This window comes from Emys orbicularis, chromosome 7 (genome assembly GCF_028017835.1).
Source record: "Emys orbicularis isolate rEmyOrb1 chromosome 7, rEmyOrb1.hap1, whole genome shotgun sequence".
Classification (NCBI taxonomy): Eukaryota; Metazoa; Chordata; order Testudines; family Emydidae; genus Emys; species Emys orbicularis.
Genome location: NC_088689.1, coordinates 1,064,340 through 1,082,695, shown reverse-complemented (window position 1 = coordinate 1,082,695; position 18,356 = coordinate 1,064,340). Strand labels below are relative to the sequence as shown.

The 18,356-nt window shown below is 66.1% G+C and overlaps 1 protein-coding gene across 1 annotated transcript; it reads right to left on the bottom strand.

Annotated features, from left to right (window-relative positions):
- Positions 1-2,252: 2,252 nt before the first annotated feature.
- PYROXD2 (pyridine nucleotide-disulphide oxidoreductase domain 2) lies at positions 2,253-16,745 on the bottom strand. The gene is made up of 16 exons (XM_065408322.1): positions 16,622-16,745; positions 14,445-14,464; positions 14,023-14,116; positions 13,874-13,947; positions 13,453-13,599; positions 11,322-11,475; positions 10,894-10,955; positions 10,382-10,479; positions 9,598-9,739; positions 9,179-9,313; positions 7,710-7,782; positions 7,251-7,407; positions 6,714-6,868; positions 5,523-5,629; positions 2,886-3,006; positions 2,253-2,323 (listed from the first exon to the last, which is right to left on the bottom strand). Exons 1-16 carry the CDS (start codon positions 16,743-16,745, stop codon positions 2,253-2,255), a joined length of 1,734 nt encoding a protein of 577 aa, XP_065264394.1.
- Between the last annotated feature and the right edge of the window lie 1,611 nt (positions 16,746-18,356).

Genomic DNA, 18,356 nt, shown 5'->3' with positions numbered 1-18,356 from the left:
GTCCTGGACGATTGGAAAAAGGCAAATATAGTGCCCATCTTTAATAAGGGAAGAAAGAGATCACCGGGGAACTACAGACCAGTCAGCCTCACTTCAGTCCCTGGCAAAATCATGGAGCAGGTCCTCAAGGAGTCCATTTTGAAGCACTTGGAGGAGAGGAAGGTGACCAGGAACAGTCAACATGGGCAAGTCATGCCTGACCAACCTGATTGCCTTCTCTGATGAGATGACTGGCTCTGTGGATATGGGGAAAGCGGTGGAGGTGATATACCTTGACTTTAGCAAAGCTTTTGATACGGTCTCCCACAGTATTCTTGCCAGCAAGTTAAAGAAGTATGGATTGGATGAATGGACTGTAAGGTGGATAGAAAGCTGGCTAGATTGTCGGGTTCAATGGATAGTGATCAATGGCTCGATGTCTAGTTGGCAGCCGGTTTCAAGTGGAGTGCCCCAAGGGTCAGTCCTGGGGCCGGTTTTGTTCAATATCTTCATTAATGATCTGGAGGATGGCGTGGACTGCACCCTCAGCAAGTTCGCAGATGACACTAAACTGGGGGGAGAGGTAGATACACTGGAGGGTAGGGATAGGGTCCAGAGTGACCTAGACAAATTGGAGGATTGAGCCAAAAGAAATCTGATGAGGTTCAACAAGGACAAGTGCAGAGTCCTGCACTTAGGACGGAAGAATCCCATGCATTGCTACAGACTAGGGACCGAATGGCTAGGCAGCAGTTCTGCAGAAAAGGACCTAGGGGTTACAGTGGACGAGAAGCTGGATATGAGTCAGCAGTGTGCCCTTGTTGCCAAGAAGGCCAATGGCATTTTGGTCTGCATTAGTAGGAGCATTGCCAGCAGATCGAGGGATGTGATCATTCCCCTCTATTCGACATTTGTGAGGCCTCATCTGGAGTACTGTGTCCAGTTTTGGGCCCCACACTACAAGAAAGATGTGACGAACTGGGACTGTTCTTAATGTGGCCTTTGAATGCTGAGTGGGGAGGTTGGCTGGGATGGTCTGCATTGGGGGATGGGAGACTGGCCTTGAGGGAAGATACCTGAGCATGTAACGTCAGAACCCACGAAGGGGGTTGGAGCCAGGTGACACCTCTGCCCGGGAAACTGGACAAAGGCTGGGGGAGGAGCTGGGAGAGGCTGGGTGAGAGACGCTGGAGGGAGTTGGAGTTATCAGCAGCTGGCTGGTGTAATGGAGGGGAGCCCAGATGGGGCTCTGACCCCCCAATGGGGCTGTGGTGCCCCTGGGACCCCAAGATGGACCTAACTGGGGGGGGGGGTCCTGTTGTCTGTACCTGCAAGACCTGTCTTGGACTGTGTTCCTGTCATCTAATAAACCTTCTGCTTTACTGGCTGGCTGAGAGTCATGGTGAATCGCAGGAAGACAGGGGTGAAGGGCCTTGTGTCCCCCCACACTCTGTGACAGCCCCACACTACAAGAAGGATGTGGAAAAATTGGAAAGAGTCCAGTGGAGGGCAACAAAAATGATTAGGGGGCTGGGGCACATGACTTATGAGGAGAGGCTGAGGGAACTGGGATTATTTAGTCTGCAGAAGAGAAGAATGAGGGCGGATTTGATAGCAGCCTTCAACTACCTGGCACGGCACGGCACAATGCGGTGCAGACGGTTTGGCACAGCACAATGCAGCACTGCACAACACGACACGACACAGCAGCTGTTGAGATTTTTATTCTGCCGCTGATTTAGGGGTTGTGGAACATGGTCCAGACTTCAGCTTAGCTCAGGGCAAGGCTGAGTGACCCTGGCCAGCCCTGTGCCTGGGGTTCTAGGAGAGCAGGCGAGGGCTGAGCCTGCCCCAGGCCTTGTCTACATTAGAAAGGGTTGGCCAGTGTCCCTCTCCAGGCAGCTCTGGGACCTGCAGGGCTCGGTCCTCGGGGCTCTGTGGCCCCTCCACAGCAGCCTGGAGCTGCATCTCCCCAGGGACGGGGAGTGGCCATGTTTGGGGCACGTAGCTGGGCAGGGGGGACAGGACGGGATAGGAGCAGACAGGGCTCTGCCAGCCCCCCATGCCCCGATTACCATGCCAGAGCTGGGTAAGAGCGATGGGGTAAACACTCAGAGTGCGGGGGGGGGGGGGGGGGGGACGTGCTCTCACAGCACCATGCTGTGGGGTGTTTGGGAAGTGAGCGGTGGGGGACGGTGAGAGGCACACGCGTGGCCAGGTCACGGCAGCCACCATCCCTTTCCCTGGGCTAGGCCGGTGTGTCGCCTCTGCCATCACATGTGTTTGAAGTCCTCCAGGGCCACGCTGGCTGCATTGCGGCCCGGAGCGCCCATCACGCCCCCACCTGCAAAGGAAGCAGATGCATGAGGAGTGGGGGGGGGGGCTGTGGGTGTGTCCGTCAGTTCCTGCCCAGGAACTCTGGGCGTAGCAGGGCAGAAGACACCCCACCAGCCACGGCAGCTTCACCGCAGCAGGGAAAAACCCACCTTGAGGGTGCAGCAGCTCGCTGCCCTATGGACAGACTTCTCCCTCCTGCTGCCTGGGCCCACCCCTCGGCCAGACTTGTGCCAGCCCAGCCCAGCCGCTTCCACCCGGCCCTGGGCAGAGCCATCAGCTGGACCCCAGCGCGAGGACAGCTGCTCATCACAGGCGCCCCACAGGGCACAAGGCATGTGGTGTCCCGTGGCCTCAGCCTGTGACCCAAGGGGGCGTCCGTGCCCTCTGCTGCTCCTGCTCAGACGCTGGGCAGAGCCGGCGGTCAGGTCAGCACAATGACCTGGCATTACACCGGTGGAGCCCCCAGGGCAGCTGGTCACACCGACGCAGAGAGGGCTGGATCCAGCGTGAGCCTCCGCCTGGCGCTCTCCCCCACTGTAGCCACGAAGGGAGGGTCCCAGCTCACATACCGGGGTGGGCGCCACTGCCGCAGAGGTACAGGCCTGGGATCGGGGTCCTGTAGCCAGAGTACGAGGGCACTGGTCGGGCAAAATACAGCTGCTCCAGGGACATTGCGCCGTGGAATATATTCTGCAAACAACAGGTGAAGTTAGGCCCTGGAATAGCCTCCTCCTGCTGCTCAGAGCCGGACAACCAGCTGCACGGCTCCAGCTTCTCTCACTAGCTTTGGGCCAGGCTGGCTGGCGGGCTGGGCAGGTGCTAGACAGGCCGGGCGGGCAGCTGCTAGGCAGGGCCAGGCTGGGGGCAGGCAGGCTGGGGGAGAACCGGGGAGGCAGACGCCAGGCAGGCTGGGCTGGGCAGGCACCGGGTGGGCAGATGCTAGGCAGGCTGGGCTGGGCGCTGGGGGCACCGGGTGGGCAGATGCCAGGCAGGCTGGGCTGGGCAGGGCAGGCAGTGGGTGGGCAGACGCCAGGCAGGCTGGGCTGGGCAGGTGCCGGGTGGGCAGACGCTAGGCAGGCTGGGCTGGGCGCTGGGAGCACCGGGGGGGCAGATGCCAGGCAGGCTGGGCTGGGCGCTGGGAGCACCGGGGGGGCAGATGCCAGGCAGGCTGGGCTGGGCGCTGGCAGCACCGGGTGGGCAGATGCCAGGCAGGCTGGGCTGGGCGCTGGGGGCACCGGGAGGGGCAGACGCCAGGCAGGCTGGGTTGGGCGCTGGGAGCACCGGGGGGGCAGATGCCAGGCAGGCTGGGCGGGCGCTGGGGGCACTAGGGGGAGCAGACGCCAGGCAGGCTGGGCTGGGCGCTGGCAGCACTGGGTGGGCAGACGCCAGGCAGGCTGGGCTGGGCGCTGGGAGCACCGGGAGGGGCAGACACTGGGCAGGGCTCTGGGAGCACAAGGGGGGGCAGACGCCAGGCAGGTTGGGCTGGGTGCTGGCAGCACCGGGTGGGCAGATGCCAGGCAGGCTGGGCTGGGTGCTGGCAGCACCGGGTGGGCAGATGCCAGGCAGGCTGGGCTGGGCGCTGGGGGCACCGGGGGGGGGCAGACGCCAGGCAGGCTGGGTAGGGTGCTGGGGGCAGTGGGTGGGCAGATGCCAGGCAGGCTGGGCGGGCGCTGGGGGCACCAGGGGGAGCAGACGCCAGGCAGGCTGGGCTGGGCGCTGGCAGCACCGGGTGGGCAGACGCCAGGCAGGCTGGGCTGGGCGCTGGGGGCACCGGGAGGGGCAGACACTGGGCAGGGCTCTGGGAGCACCGGGGGGGCAGACGCCAGGCAGGCTGGGCTGGGCGCTGGCAGCACCGGGTGGGCAGACGCCAGGCAGGCTGGGCTGGGCGCTGGGGGCACCGGGGGGGGGCAGACGCCAGGCAGGCTGGGCTGGGCGCTGGCAGCACCGGGTGGGCAGACGCCAGGCAGGCTGGGCTGGGCGCTGGGGGCAGCGGGTGGGCAGACGCCAGGCAGGCTGGGCTGGGCGCTGGGGGCACCGGGTGGGCAGATGCCAGGCAGGCTGGGCTGGGCAGGGCAGGCAGTGGGTGGGCAGACGCCAGGCAGGCTGGGCTGGGCAGGTGCCGGGTGGGCAGACGCTAGGCAGGCTGGGCTGGGCGCTGGGAGCACCGGGGGGGCAGACGCTAGGCAGGCTGGGCTGGGCGCTGGGAGCACCGGGGGGGCAGATGCCAGGCAGGCTGGGCTGGGCGCTGGCAGCACCGGGTGGGCAGACGCTAGGCAGGCTGGGCTGGGCGCTGGGAGCACCGGGGGGGCAGATGCCAGGCAGGCTGGGCTGGGCGCTGGGAGCACCGGGGGGGCAGATGCCAGGCAGGCTGGGCTGGGCGCTGGCAGCACCGGGTGGGCAGATGCCAGGCAGGCTGGGCTGGGCGCTGGGGGCACCGGGAGGGGCAGACGCCAGGCAGGCTGGGTTGGGCGCTGGGAGCACCGGGGGGGCAGATGCCAGGCAGGCTGGGCGGGCGCTGGGGGCACTAGGGGGAGCAGACGCCAGGCAGGCTGGGCTGGGCGCTGGCAGCACTGGGTGGGCAGACGCCAGGCAGGCTGGGCTGGGCGCTGGGAGCACCGGGAGGGGCAGACAGTGGGCAGGGCTCTGGGATCACAAGGGGGGGCAGACGCCAGGCAGGTTGGGCGGGCACTGGGAGCACCGGGGGGGCAGATGCCAGGCAGGCTGGGCTGGGTGCTGGCAGCACCGGGTGGGCAGATGCCAGGCAGGCTGGGCTGGGCGCTGGGGGCACCGGGGGGGGCAGACGCCAGGCAGGCTGGGTAGGGTGCTGGGGGCAGTGGGTGGGCAGATGCCAGGCAGGCTGGGCGGGCGCTGGGGGCACCAGGGGGAGCAGACGCCAGGCAGGCTGGGCTGGGCGCTGGCAGCACCGGGTGGGCAGACGCCAGGCAGGCTGGGCTGGGCGCTGGGGGCACCGGGAGGGGCAGACACTGGGCAGGGCTCTGGGAGCACCGGGGGGGGCAGACGCCAGGCAGGCTGGGCTGGGCGCTGGCAGCACCGGGGGGGGGCAGACGCCAGGCAGGCTGGGTAGGGCGCTGGGGGCAGCGGGTGGGCAGACGCCAGGCAGGTTGGGCGGGTGCTGGGGACACCGGGTGGGCAGACGCCAGGCAGGCTGGGCTGGGCGGGCTCTGTGAATCTCATGATATACCCACCCCTCCGGGTAGCCCAAAGATCTTCTCCAAAGCCGGAGGCGTCAGGATGTCTCTGCCAACGACGGATGCCTTGAAGCCTGGCGCGTAGGCCTCGACCCAGTCAAACACTAGAGAGCAAGCGAGCGAGAGACGTGGCTCGGCCTGCGTGTCTAACGTCACCAGCTGGGCTCAGGGCCCAGCCCCCGGCCTGCAGCTCCCTGCGGGGCACTGGGGGGCAGGGCTGGATGGCCCCTGCGGTCGGGGTACCAACTTTCTAATCGCACAAAACCCAACACCCCTGCCCTGCGACCCACCCCCCCACTCACTCCATCCCCCCTCCCTGTCCCTCGCCCTCCCCCACCCTCACTCACTTTCACTGGGATGGGCAGGGGGTTGGGGTGTGGGAGGGGTGAGGGCTCAAGCAGGGGGTGTAGGCTCCAGGGTGGGGCCAGAAAAGAGGGGTTCGGGGTGCGGGGTCCGGACTCTGGGAGGGAGTTTGGGTACGGGAGGGGGCGTAGGCTGGGGCAGAGGGTTGGGGTGTGGGAGGGCTCTGGTGGGGGTATGGGGTTGCAGGAGGGGGCTCAGGGCTGGGGCAGGGGTGGGGGGTGTGGGCTCCAGCCTGGTGGCACTTACCTCAGGCGGCTCCGGGTAGGCGGTGCAGTGGGGGCTAAGGCAGGCTCCCGGCCTGCCCTGGCTCCGCGCTGCTCCCAGAAGTGGCCAGCATGTCCCTGTGGCCCCTAGGCGCAGGGGTGGTCAGGCGGCTCTGTGCAGTGTATGCTGCCCATGCCCACAGGCACCGCGCCCCCGCAGCTCCCATTGGCCATGGTTCCCAGCCAATGGGAGCTATGGAGCCGGCGCTCAGGGCGGGGCAGCACGTGGAGCCTCCGTGGTGGCACTTCTGCCTAGGGACACGTTGCTGCTTCCGGGAGCTGTGTGGAGCTGGGCAGGAAGCCTGCCTTAGCCCCGCTGTGCCGCGGACTGGACTTTTAACAGCCTGATCAGAGCCACCAGGGTCCCTTTCTGACCGGGCGTTCCGGTCGAAAACCGGACTCCTGGGAACCCTACATGGGGGGAATTCTCCGCTCCGCTCCGAAGGCAGGACTGAGGCAGCCGGGCACTGCACGCCTCCCTGGGATTGGGCGCACAGGGAGCAGCAGTGGGCAAGGGGCCGTGGATGGGAAGCTAACGAGCGCCGAGAGCCGCTGGCTTTACCCTTGTCAGCGTACGCGTTCTGCTCCTGCTCGTCCCACGGCCGCCCGCCGGCCAGCGCGTATGGGGTGTACTGTGTGAAGAGAGAGACCACGTGGCAGCCCGGGGGGGCCAGCGTGGGGTCCAGAGCCGAGGGGATGCACAGCTCGATCATGGGCCTGGGAAGAGCGAGAGAGAGTCAAAGCCCTCGGACCGGGCAGCCCGGGAAGGAATCCAGCCTGAGCCCTGCCCAGCGCCCTGGCATGCTGTCAATGCAACCCCCCCACTGCCTCAGCCCCTGCCCCCCGGCTCCTCCAGCCGGGATTAGCCCCACGTCACCCAGCCTCGAGCTCTCCAGTGGGCACCTCCCCTACGTTCCTTCCAGAAATCCTGGTGGCTCCCGTGTCCTTCCCTTCCCAAGAGACCCTGCTGAGCGCGGGCAGCTGCCCCAGAGCCCTGGTAGCGTCGCCCCGAGCAGAGCAGTGAGGGGCACCAGACCCTGGGCTATCTCCCCACTGCCGTCCCCCAGCTCTGCCAACCACCAGCCAGCTCCAGCCCTACCTGGTGGAAGGCTCCCCACTGCTGGCCTCCTGGAAGGCGCGGTGGAGGAGGTCCGTGTCCTCGCAGTTCAGGTGGATGGAGCACTGGTGATGGGGCAGCGGGCGGCCAGCACCGGTGTTGGGCGCAGCCAGGAAGCTGGGCAGCCGATCCACAGCCACTGGGGATGTCGGAGAGGGGGTGAATCCGAGGGGCAGAGGGGCCTCCCGTGCTCCTGACACCCCGAGGGGCCAGGGCAGATCGCTGAGCCCAGGGAGACGGGGAGCACGGCAGGAACGGAGGGCATGGTGCAGGAAAAGGCCGGTTTCCCCTCCGGACTCAGGCTGCAGCAGGGAGCCTCACGGAGACCCATGACGGCTCCTTCCTCCCACGGGAGCAGCATCTCACAGGCCCCAACAGTGTCCCGCTGCCCCAGGGGGCCTCGGTGGGGCAGGGAGTGGGACGTCCCCCACTGACACTTACCGTTGATCTTGGTGACGGGGGAGCGTGTGTCAAGCTGCGCCACGTGCTGGAGGAACTCCTCCGGCAGCTGCTCCTGGAGTGGGGAGAGCCCGGCTCAGACACCAGGGGCTGGAAACAAGCGCTGGGCTGCACCTGGGCAGGGCTGGAGCTGCCCAGGAGCCCGGAGGGCACAGCAGCGCCATGGTTTGGGGTGCAGCCCAGCCACATGGGGCTGGCTCCCAACAGTCACGGACCCCACTGATGGGGAGGGAAGCAAACTCATGCCCCGAGACACCTTCCCCCCTGTTCCCCCCCAGCTCCACCTCTGCTGCCCTGCGCTGCTCCAGCCTTGGCCTCCACCACCGTGTTGTGTTTGCTAGAAGTTTGGGGGCTCCCAGGCCGGCACTGGGGAGGCCCCGTAGTCACAGGGGGGTGGAGAGGGAGTGGCCTCCTCCGGCTGCCCCATAGGGGCTGGGGTGTGTTGCTCTCATCGTGGGGGGAGGGGGCTCGTTACCATGGGGAACGCGACCCCTCCCTCGGCTGTACCTGCCTGTCTGCACTCAGGTGCTGCCACTGCCAGGGAACACGCTGGGTAGCGCGGCTCCCTGGCGCTTTCCCGGGCAGGACGCTGTACGAGAACCACACACGTGGGAGCATCTCGCCGGGGCACCTTCCTCCCCTCCAGACCATCTCCCCCGGCGCGTCCCCACCCCCGGCCCATCTCCCCCGGGGCACCCTCCTCCCTATCTCCCCGAGCGCATCCCCCCCCTGCCCCATCTCCCCCGGGGCACCCCCCTCCCCATCTCCCCCGGCGCGTCGTATCCCCCCCCCCGGCCCATCTCCCCCGGCGCGTCCCCCCCCGCCCTCCCGGGGCACCCTCCTCCCTATCTCCCCCAGTGCATCCCCCCCTCCGCCCCATCTCCCCCAGCGCGTTGTGTGTCCCCCCCGGCCCATCTCCCCCGGGGCACCCCCCTCCCCATCTCCCCCGGCGCGTCGTATCCCCCCCCCCGGCCTATCTCCCCCAGCGCGTCCCCCCCCCGCCCCATCTCCCCCGGCGCATTGTGTCCCCCCCCCGTCCCATCTCCCCCGGGGCACCCCCCTCCCCATCTTCCCCAGCGCGTCGTGTCCCCCCCCCCGCCCCATCTCCCCCGGTGCATCCCCCCCCCCCGCCCTCCCGGGGCACCCTCCTCCCTATCTCCCCGAGCGCGTCCCCCCCCGCCCCATCTCCCCTGGGGCACCCCCCTCCCCATCTCCCCCGGCGTGTCGTATCCCCCCCCCGGCCCATCTCCCCCGGCGCGTCCCCCCCTGCCCTCCCGGGGCACCCTCCTCCCCATCTCCCCCGGCGCGTCGTATCCCCCCCCCCGCCTATCTCCCCCAGCGCGTCCCCCCCCGCCCCATCTCCCCCAGTGCATTGTGTCCCCCCCCGTCCCATCTCCCCCGGGGCACCCCCCTTCCCATCTCCCCGGCGCGTCCCCCCCGGCGCGTCTCACCGGGAGAACGAGCTGCAGGAACGTAAGCTGAGCAGACACGTTGGACAGAACCAGTTTGCTCTTCACCTCGGTCCCATCCTGCAGGACGACCCCCTGCGCCTCCCCGCGGGGGCCCAGCAGCACGCGGGCGACCGGCTGGCGAGGGGGGAGACGGGAGATCAGCCTGGAGCACACTGGGGGCGCTGAGCAGAGCGTGGCTGCAGGGAGGGTGCGGCCGCCCAGTGACCCTTTCCCGTGTGGATGCTGCTGGGCTGGCCCAGCGCCCCCCCTTACCCGGTGGGGTTTATGCCCCTCACCACAGTCTCTGGTCACTGTTTCCTGGCGGCTAACGGGCAGGAGGGAGGGGAGGATTCAGGGCGCTGTGGTCCCTCTGGGCCGGGGAGCTGTGTTCTCTGCCCCCGCCCCGGGAAGCCGGGCACCTTCTCGGTGAAGATGTCTGCCCCGTGGGCAGCAGCTGCGCCGGCGATGGCCTGGGACACCCCTCCCATGCCGCCTGCCACGTAGCCCCAGGCCCCCTTCCGCCCCTCCAGCTCGCCCATCACATGGTGCAGCAGCACATACCTAGGAGAGAGGTCAAAGGTTAACAGCTTTGTGCCGGGTATGGGCAGGGCAGAGATACCGGCCGGGGCGGGCAGCATTCCCACTGCCCGTGGTCAGCAGGGCATGGCCAGGGCACCCCCACCCCCCGTGGCAAAGCCCTGGGAGTAACGCCAATCCAGCCGGAGAGCCGGGGGCTCAGGCCAGGCCTCCCAGCAGTGCGACTACACGCAGAGGGGCCCAAGCTCCCCGAGCCCCAGGGGCACAACCAAATACTGAGGTTACACAGGGGAGCTGCACCAAGGCTGCCCCTGCCCCTCCCATGCCCGCGTGCTGCCAACCCCCCCCAGTCGGAGACCCCGAGCCCAGCGCCCGTCCCACCCGGCTGCAGGGCTGGGCCCAGACAGCTGCCAGACCGCCGAGGCATTCAGGCCTGACAGCGCCAGCCCAGGCAAACCCCACCGACCTGCCCGAGCAGGGGATATCTGGGCCTGGTGCGTGCTGGGGGGACGCTGTCCAGGCACCAGGGGGAACATGGCACCAGCTCGGGGCAGGAGTGGGGGGAAGCGAGCGCTGGGGCGCGACACCCCGGCAGCAGCTGTTGGGGACAGGAACAGGAGGGCCCTGGGGAGCTGGGAATTCTTCAGCCCCAGCCCCGCACCCTACCCGCTGCCGGGCGTGTGGGGACTGGCCATGGCGCCGATCACTGCATCCGTAGCCAGGGTCGCTTTCAAGGGCTCTGACTCGAACCAGAGATCCAAGATCTGGAGAGAGAGAAAAACGAAAATGGTGTTTAATGAAGAGAGCCCGGCACAGGGGGCCTGGGTCCTATGGGGGGCAGGCGGGTCCCTTCCCCCAGCCCGGCACAGGGGGCCTGGGTCCCATGGGGGGCAGGCGGGTCCGGCACAGGGGGCGGGGTCCCATGGGGGGCAGGTGGGGTCCCATGGGGGGCAGGCAGGTCCCCCCCAGCCCAGCACAGGGGCCAGGGTCCCATGGGGGGCAGGCGGGTCCCCTCCAGGCCGGCACAGGGGGCCTGGGTCCCATGGAGCTGTGAGCACAGCTCAGCCCCACATCCCCCTCCCAGGCCCAGCCCCATGCGTGGTTTGCTCAGCCCTTGCCCCCTCAGGGAGGGCGTCTCCTGTCCCACGGGCACGGTCCCGTTTACAGCCGTTACTCACCCTGGTGATTGGGGCCGTGAGCACTTGGTAATACTGCGGCAGCTGCTTCCCCAGCGCCAGGCCTGAGGGAAAGAAACGGGCGTCAGAGGTGGCGCCATCCAACCTGGGAGGGGACGGCTCCCCGGGCCCCATCGCACCCTCCTGGAGCCCTTCCCGCTTAGGCAGTCGGCAGGAGGCTGGGCCCAGCCTGGGCTCTGTACGCGCGAGGCTCTGGGCCCATGTCTGCCCCGGGGACGGTGGGTACTTGACTCACATTGGAGCCAGGGGTTTAGCTGCCAAGGGGAAAGGCTCAGGTCTCTGCCAGCCCGAGGGCAGTGCCCGGGACAGCTCCTACAGGAAGCGCTGAGCCCTCTAACGCCAGCACCGTGCCCCACTGGATGGGCATGGACCTGCGGCCGGAGCCTCCTGTGCCGCTGCCCCAGACGTACCCGCCCGCAGCAGGGGCTGCAGGCCTCGCAGGGCGCGGAGCCGCTGCAGCAGGGGGCCCTGGCTCCAGGCGGCAGGGTCCACCGGTGCGGCGTCCAGCAGCGGGTCGAGGGCCGACACCAAGCGGCTCAGGAACGCCTCGTACTTTGGATAGGCCTGAAGCGGAGACAGAGGCAGGAGCCAGTGGACGCCAGCCCTGAGAAGAGACGCTGCTGTTACCCGGCCGCGCCCCTCCAGACTCCCCGCTGAGCACGCGCCCAGCACTCCGCTCAGTGCTGCCGGGCCTGTGGGCCATGCGCCCCCCACTCTCTGCTTAGCACATCCACGGTCAGAGCCAGGCAAGACAGCCTCCTGCATGCTCAGCGACCCAGCCCTTGTCAGAGGGGAGGCAGGGGACAGCCTGCTCCAAAGCACCAGCCCATGGCCCATGCCCAGCCCCTGCAAGCCGGCCGAAGGAGACCCCACTCTCAATAGCACCGTATGGCTGCATCCCTCCCGGCTGTGCTTTGATCAGCAGGGACATTTCACAATGCTGATGTTAATGGAGCCTTGGCTCCGAAGCCTGCCCTATAAACAGCAATCGGCTCAGGCTCACTGCAAACTCAGGCCAGGGCCTCGGTGACACAGACATGCCCAGGCAAGTATATTACAGCTGGGTCTGACCCACTGAAGTGGGGCTCGGGTGAGGTCTGCCCAAAGCTGTGGGAAATGCGGAAGTTGCTGGAGGGAAAGCCCAGGTGGGTCTCAGCTACTCAACCGACAGTGAGAACCAGCCGCATCCTTCGACCCAGCCCTGCCCCGTGTTTCCAGCCGCAGGCCTGAGCATGGACAAAGCAAAGAACCCCAAGAAAAGCCTCTGACGAGGGGACCTCAGGGCAGAGCTGAAGCTAATGAACCACCCAGGTTATGGAAAGAGAAAGTCTGGGACCATGTAAGGGCTTGTCTGCATTGGAAATGCTCCATGGGCACAGCTGAGCTGCTGCGCTTCGGTGAAGACACCACGGCACTGACGGGAGGGGTCATAAGAACGGCCGTACTGGGTCAGACCAAAGGTCCATCCAGCCCCGTGTCCTGTCTGCCGACAGTGGCCAATGCCAGGTGCCCCAGAGGGAGTGAACCTAACAAGCAATGATCAAGTGATCTCTCTCCTGCCATCCATCTCCACCCTCTGACAAACAGAGGCTAGGGACCCCATTCCTTACCCGTCCTGGCTAATAGCCATTAATGGACTTAACCTCCATCAATTTATCCAGTTTGCTCTTTTGTCCCCGTGGCACAGGTAATCCGCCGCCCTGATTGCTGGGCTGGCAGAAGAACTCGTCCGAGGACTGTCTGCGTGGGGGTTAGCTCGGCACTCGCGGGGGTGTGTGTGTGGAGTTTTCATGCTCCCAGCTGAGCGAACGGATGGGTGCACAGTGCGGGTGCCCAGACAACAAGGGGCTGGGCGCTTCAGTGTGACAAGCTGGGGTGTAAATTATTCGCCACGGAGGGAGCGAGCGGGGCTCAGGTAGCCGGGAGTAGAGCGCGCATGTTGCCTGCAGCCGGTAGCTTTGGGAGAACGCCCCCTGCTGGGCACAGCCACGGCTCCCTCATGCTGGGGGCAAGTGGCAGCAACACACCCGGACACCTGGGTAACCCGAAATGTGTCACACTCACATGACACACTTGTGCTGACACAGCCAGGTCAGTCGGGGGGATGAGGTGCGATTGGGAAACGCCCCCAACGTAGACCCGGCTAGCCTGGGAAAACCACACTTCCCCTGGCATAGCTTGTGCCACTTGGAGGGGCTGGTACACGCTGCGTCCACAGTAGGCGCTTTGCCAGGATGTCCTAGGGCGGACCTGGCCTCGGGCTGCAGCTACGCATTGTGCAGAGACACCGACCACCCTCCGCCCCCTGCCCCGAGCGTTCGAGCCGGGACGTGCCCATGAGCTGGCAGGCTGGGGAGGGCAAGGATCCAAATCCTTGCTTTGTCTCTGACTCGGCAAGTGGGCCAGGAAGCTGTAGGGAGCACTCCCAGGCCAGACCCCATGTCTACACTGCACGCCTGGGATTCGGGCCATGTAGGGCCAGTCACACTGGGATTGGCAGGACTTTGGCCCCGCTGAAGCCCCTCCTGCTGCCCTCGGTACCTGTGCGTCCTTGGAGGAGAACTGAGCGATCTGCCGCTGGGTCTCCGCCATGTCGTGGCCCAGCAGGAGCGAGCGCCAGGCTTGTCCATCCTCCAGCACGGGGGTGAAGGAGTAGGGGTCGCGGGTGTACACCCTCAGACCATGCCTCTGCAAGACAGAGCGTGGCCAGTGCCAGGCAGCGCGGCCCCTCCGGCCCCCCTCACCAGCCCAGAGGGGACAGGCCCGGGGAGCTGTTCTGAGTTGGGGGCTGGCAGGCTCCAGGACTGGGCCCCCGAGGCTCAGAGGGGGGAGCGAGCTGGGCCTGGCCAGGGGATTCTGGCCCTGCAGTGGTGCTAGGGCCTCACACCCACCAAGGCTCCCAGCAGGGGGGAAGGAGGCAGCACCGGGGGCCTGCTGAGCCCCTCCGGACTGGCCTCGGTACCTGCAGCTCCAGCTCTGTGGAGATCTGCGGCCGCAGCAGGCTGAGCAGGTAGGACGCTCTGGAGAACTTAAAGCCTGAAAGAGAAGAAAGCGTCAGCTACCAGCCCGGCCCGGGCACCGGGGCATCTCGCTGGGCGGGGCCGTGCTTACCTGGGACAATCTCCTCTGTGACCGCGGCACCTCCCAGCAGGTGACGCCGCTCCAGCACGGCTGTCCGCACGCCCGACTTCTGCAGGTAGGCAGCCTGCCGAGAGCACAAGAGTCACCCGCCCCCACATGCCCCCCAACAACCCCCCAGGACACCCCCAAACCCCCACCCAGGACACCCCTAAGCCCCCACCTGGGACATCCCCCCCCAACAAACCGCCCGAGGACACCCCCCCCAACAACCGCCCCCCAGGACACCCCCAAAGCCCCACCCCCAACAAACCCACCCAGGACGCTTGCACTCCAGAGTGCTCTTGGGAGCGTTCTCCTCACATCATAGGATTCCCCCCATGTACTTGGGATTTCCTTCCCCCCCCCCCCCGAAATAGGGCCCCGAGGCAGCTGCCTTGGCATTCAATACTCACTGCAACCAGCCCGTTGTGCCCTGCAACGAGAGATGGGCAGAGGGTGAGAGGAGCCAGGGCCTGGGGCACCAATGGGTCCTGCCGCTACTCACCATCTCCCTGGCAGCCAGGGCTGGATGGTGCTGTCTGTGCCGCTCTCACCACAATGCCCCATGCCCGCAAGGCGGCACCACCCGCGTGGGTGCCGGGGGCGAGGGGCTGGGACAGTGCTGGCAACTGCCCTAGGCATGGGAAACACCCTTGGGGACCTTCATGAACATGGGGGGTAGGGGCTGGGAGAGACAGTGCCCCCCCCACCAAGCCCGCCCAGCCCGCGCCCTTCGCCCTGCAGCACTGGCTCCTCCCCCCAGCACTGCGCCCCACACACATTGAAAGTCCCCCCGCCCCCTAGCAGCACTGCGCCCCCTCCCCCATTCTCTGCAGCACAGCACCAAATGCACCCCACTGAGGCACAGGGGCAGCACTGACCCCCAAGGAGAGAGCAGGCCCCCACTCCAGCCTCCCCGTCCTTCCTCTCCCCATGCGCAGGACCCCCATGCAGCCCCCTGCGCCGTTTCCATGGCTACATGCCGGTGGCTTTGCCATTCACCTGGTTGTCCGGCATGGCTGAGGCCTGTTAACTCACCTCACCCAATGGCCAGGGAGCAGAGCTGTGGCAAGAGGCTGCACCAGCCCCTGCCTATCACACTGGGCACAGAGTGAGCCCCCCCCCCAGCTGGCATAGGATGCCAGCCCCACACCCCAGCACCATTTCAGATTGGGGGGCGGAAGCAACTTTAACTGGGACTCCAGGGGCTACACGTCAGACACAAGTGACTACCCACCACCACACCCTGCAGCCTAACTCTTGTACACCTTGTGGTACTGCAACACACCACCACTTTATCACACCTAACACAACGATTGTTTCACAGGACCCCACAACTGAAGCGCTTTTCATAGCGGCTGTTTGTGTATTTGTTTTCCAACACAAATATTATTGCAACTCAGAATTCCAGTCAACAAACCCCAGGTTTAGATTAAGGAGGTCAAAATACAGCGTTCAAAATCTTCTATCAGTGGGATTAAACTAAACATGAAATACGATGGACTAGATTCTGGCCTCAGTTACACGACTCCGAAGTCAGCCCACTGGTTGAAACCCATGCGATTCCTCCTGATTTACAGCCGTGCTAAAGGGCAGAATTTGCCCCTTGTCAGGTGCAGTGTCTGCTGGAAAGGGTGCCAGGGTAGCTGGGGTGGGGAGTCGCTGCTGAAACCCACCCCCAAGTGTTCACGATAGTGAAGGACTCAGTCAGCACAACGTGCTGTAAGTGTGAACGTGCACCTAATACTAGCACTCACTGGATGTGTCTTTGTAAAACTTCTGCAAAGCCTGGAGCAAATGTTGCCTGCCAGTGACATCAGCCCTTTGGGTAGGACCCACTGTAACCAATCGCCTATGGTGACCCCATCAGGACGAGTTCATCCACCACAGAACCCTTTGGGGGGGCAGCCATGGGCCAAGGGGGGGCCTAGATGAAAGTTGAACTGGGGGGGGGGGCGCTAGGTCCACACATCCCATGCGTGTGCCCAGGGAACGAAGGGGCGCTCGGGGGCAGCTCTCGTAACACTGGAGCTGACCCTAGAAGCGGAGGAGCTCGGAAAAGACCCCCGCCCCCCCCCCGGCTTGCTGCTGGGCATCGTTCCCCCTCGTGTAGCTTCTGCCGTTCAGCGCTGCAGGGCCCTGGCCTGGCACGCGAGTAGCAAGGCGGCCCGGGTAGGCCCAGCAGCCCCATGCTGCCCCATCTGCTGACCTCAGCCAGGGGCCACCGGGCAGGTAAGGGGCTGCGAGCGGCAGCCTGGAGGATGAAGGAGCTGCAGGATCCAAGGACCAGCAATTCCCCTCCCGCCCCCCGAAAGTTGGGCCTCGGGTAGGGCCAGCCCAGGCGGCTCTGTGGGGAGCCCCAGGGGCTCTGGCCAGCACAGCACAGCAGCTGCTGACTGATTGACAGCTCGGGCCTGAGGCTGTCTCACACACCCAGCTCTGCACGCCTGTCTTAAAGAGCCAGCGCTCCTGCACACCCAGGCTCGTCCCTGTGGGGAGCTGGAGCCCAGCTGGGAGGGCGGGAAGTGCCCCCCTAAAGACACCCCTGCACCCAGGGTTCAATAGCAGCAGCCCCCAGCCCCGGCATTACCTCCCCCTATCACCACAGCGTCGTACTCCCGCTGCAGCTGGCCCCTGGCCCCGGCGTGAGCCAGCCTCCGGCCCTGCAGGCTGCAGCCGGCCCAGGCCCTGCCCAGCCCGTGTCTGGCTGCCATGGCCGTGCTGGGCACCGGCTGCCACCAGGCCTGGCCTTCGCTGCCGAGTCAGCACTTTCCCCAGGGAGGGGCGGGCCGGGGGCAGAGCCTGGAGCTGAGCCAGCCTGACGTGCTCACGGAGGGGCTGAACGGGCCAGGGAAAAGCTGCCTAGCTGCGGAAGGGGCAGGGCCCAGGCAGACACACGCTGGCCCCTCTCGGCTGCCCCCTGCCCCAATTCTCCACCCCCTGTGCGATACAGCGACTCCCCACAGCACCCACCCACACAGGAGACAGCCCCAGTCACTGCCCCCCCACAATCCCGTCACCAGCTCACCCACTTGCTGGGGCGACCGGTGCCATGCCAATGCTCCCTGCTCCACAGGCACCACTGTCACAGAGTGTGGGGGGACACATGGCCCTGCACCCCCAGCTTCCTGCAATTCACCATGATTCTCAGCCAGCCAGTAAAGCAGAAGGTTTATTTAGAGGACAGGAATACAGTCCAAGACAGGTCTTGCAGGCACAGACAACAGGATCCCCCACAATTAGGTCCATCTTGGGGTCCCATGGCAACACAGCCCCCTTGGGGGGGGCAGAGCCCCATCTGGGCTCCCTCCATTACCAGCCAGCTCCTGAGACCTCCCACTCCCTCCAGCGTCTCTCACCCAGCCTCCCCCGGCTCCTTCCCCGCCTTTGTCCAGTTTCCCAGGCAGAGGTATCACCTGGCTCCAACCCCCTTCCTGGGTTCTCACGTTACATGCTCAGGTATCTCCCCTCAAGGCCAGTCTCCCATCCCCCAATGCAGACCATCCCAGCCAAACCCCCCTGCCACCTTCCCAGCCAACACTCCCCACTCAGCATTCAAAGACCACCTTAAGAACAGTCCCAGTTTGTCACAACCACCCGGCCCGCTGTGGGGCAAAACCTTCCCCTAGGCACAGGCTGGGGAGAGCTGGCCCCACACAGCTCTGCCCATGGGCACCCTGCACGTCTGGCTGGGAGCAGCTGCACCCTAGCTTAGCAAGCCCGAGCCCACCGGCCACTGGGGGCGGGGATGAAGGGAGGCCCCAGTGCTGGAGCTGGGACAGTAGAGCCCTGGGGCAGGCTGGGCTGTCCCTCTTGGCTAACAGATGCTGGGGGCAGCTATAGACCCCTTCGTCCTAGGGGCTGGGGAGTCAGAGGGGAGGGGCCCTTGGTTTGCAGGCGTAGGTGAGAAGCCAGCGAACTCTGCCCTGGAAAACCCCCCATAGTGCAGGAGGCGGGCAGGGCAGAGGCCTGGCAAGTACCTGCCCGGGAGCTGGCTGGGCCCTGCCCACATGGCGGGAAGAAGGACCCAGAAGAGTTACATGGCGGGAGCACCATGAACCCTCCTTAGTATCAGGCTGGGGAAGGCACAGCAAGCAGGAGTGTCTCCGTGTGCATGCAAACACGTCTGTCCATGTACTCGCACACGCAGGTCCACTGGCAAGGCCCAGTCAGCGGCCAAGCCCCTGACGCAGACGGGAAGGAATCAGGGGAGTGCCCCACGCTGACCAAGTGCACCAGCTTTAATGCCAGCCTGGAGCGTGGCACGTACAGATATGCTACCCTGGCCACGCACGTCCAACAGCCCCCGCCCTGGGCAGCTCAGG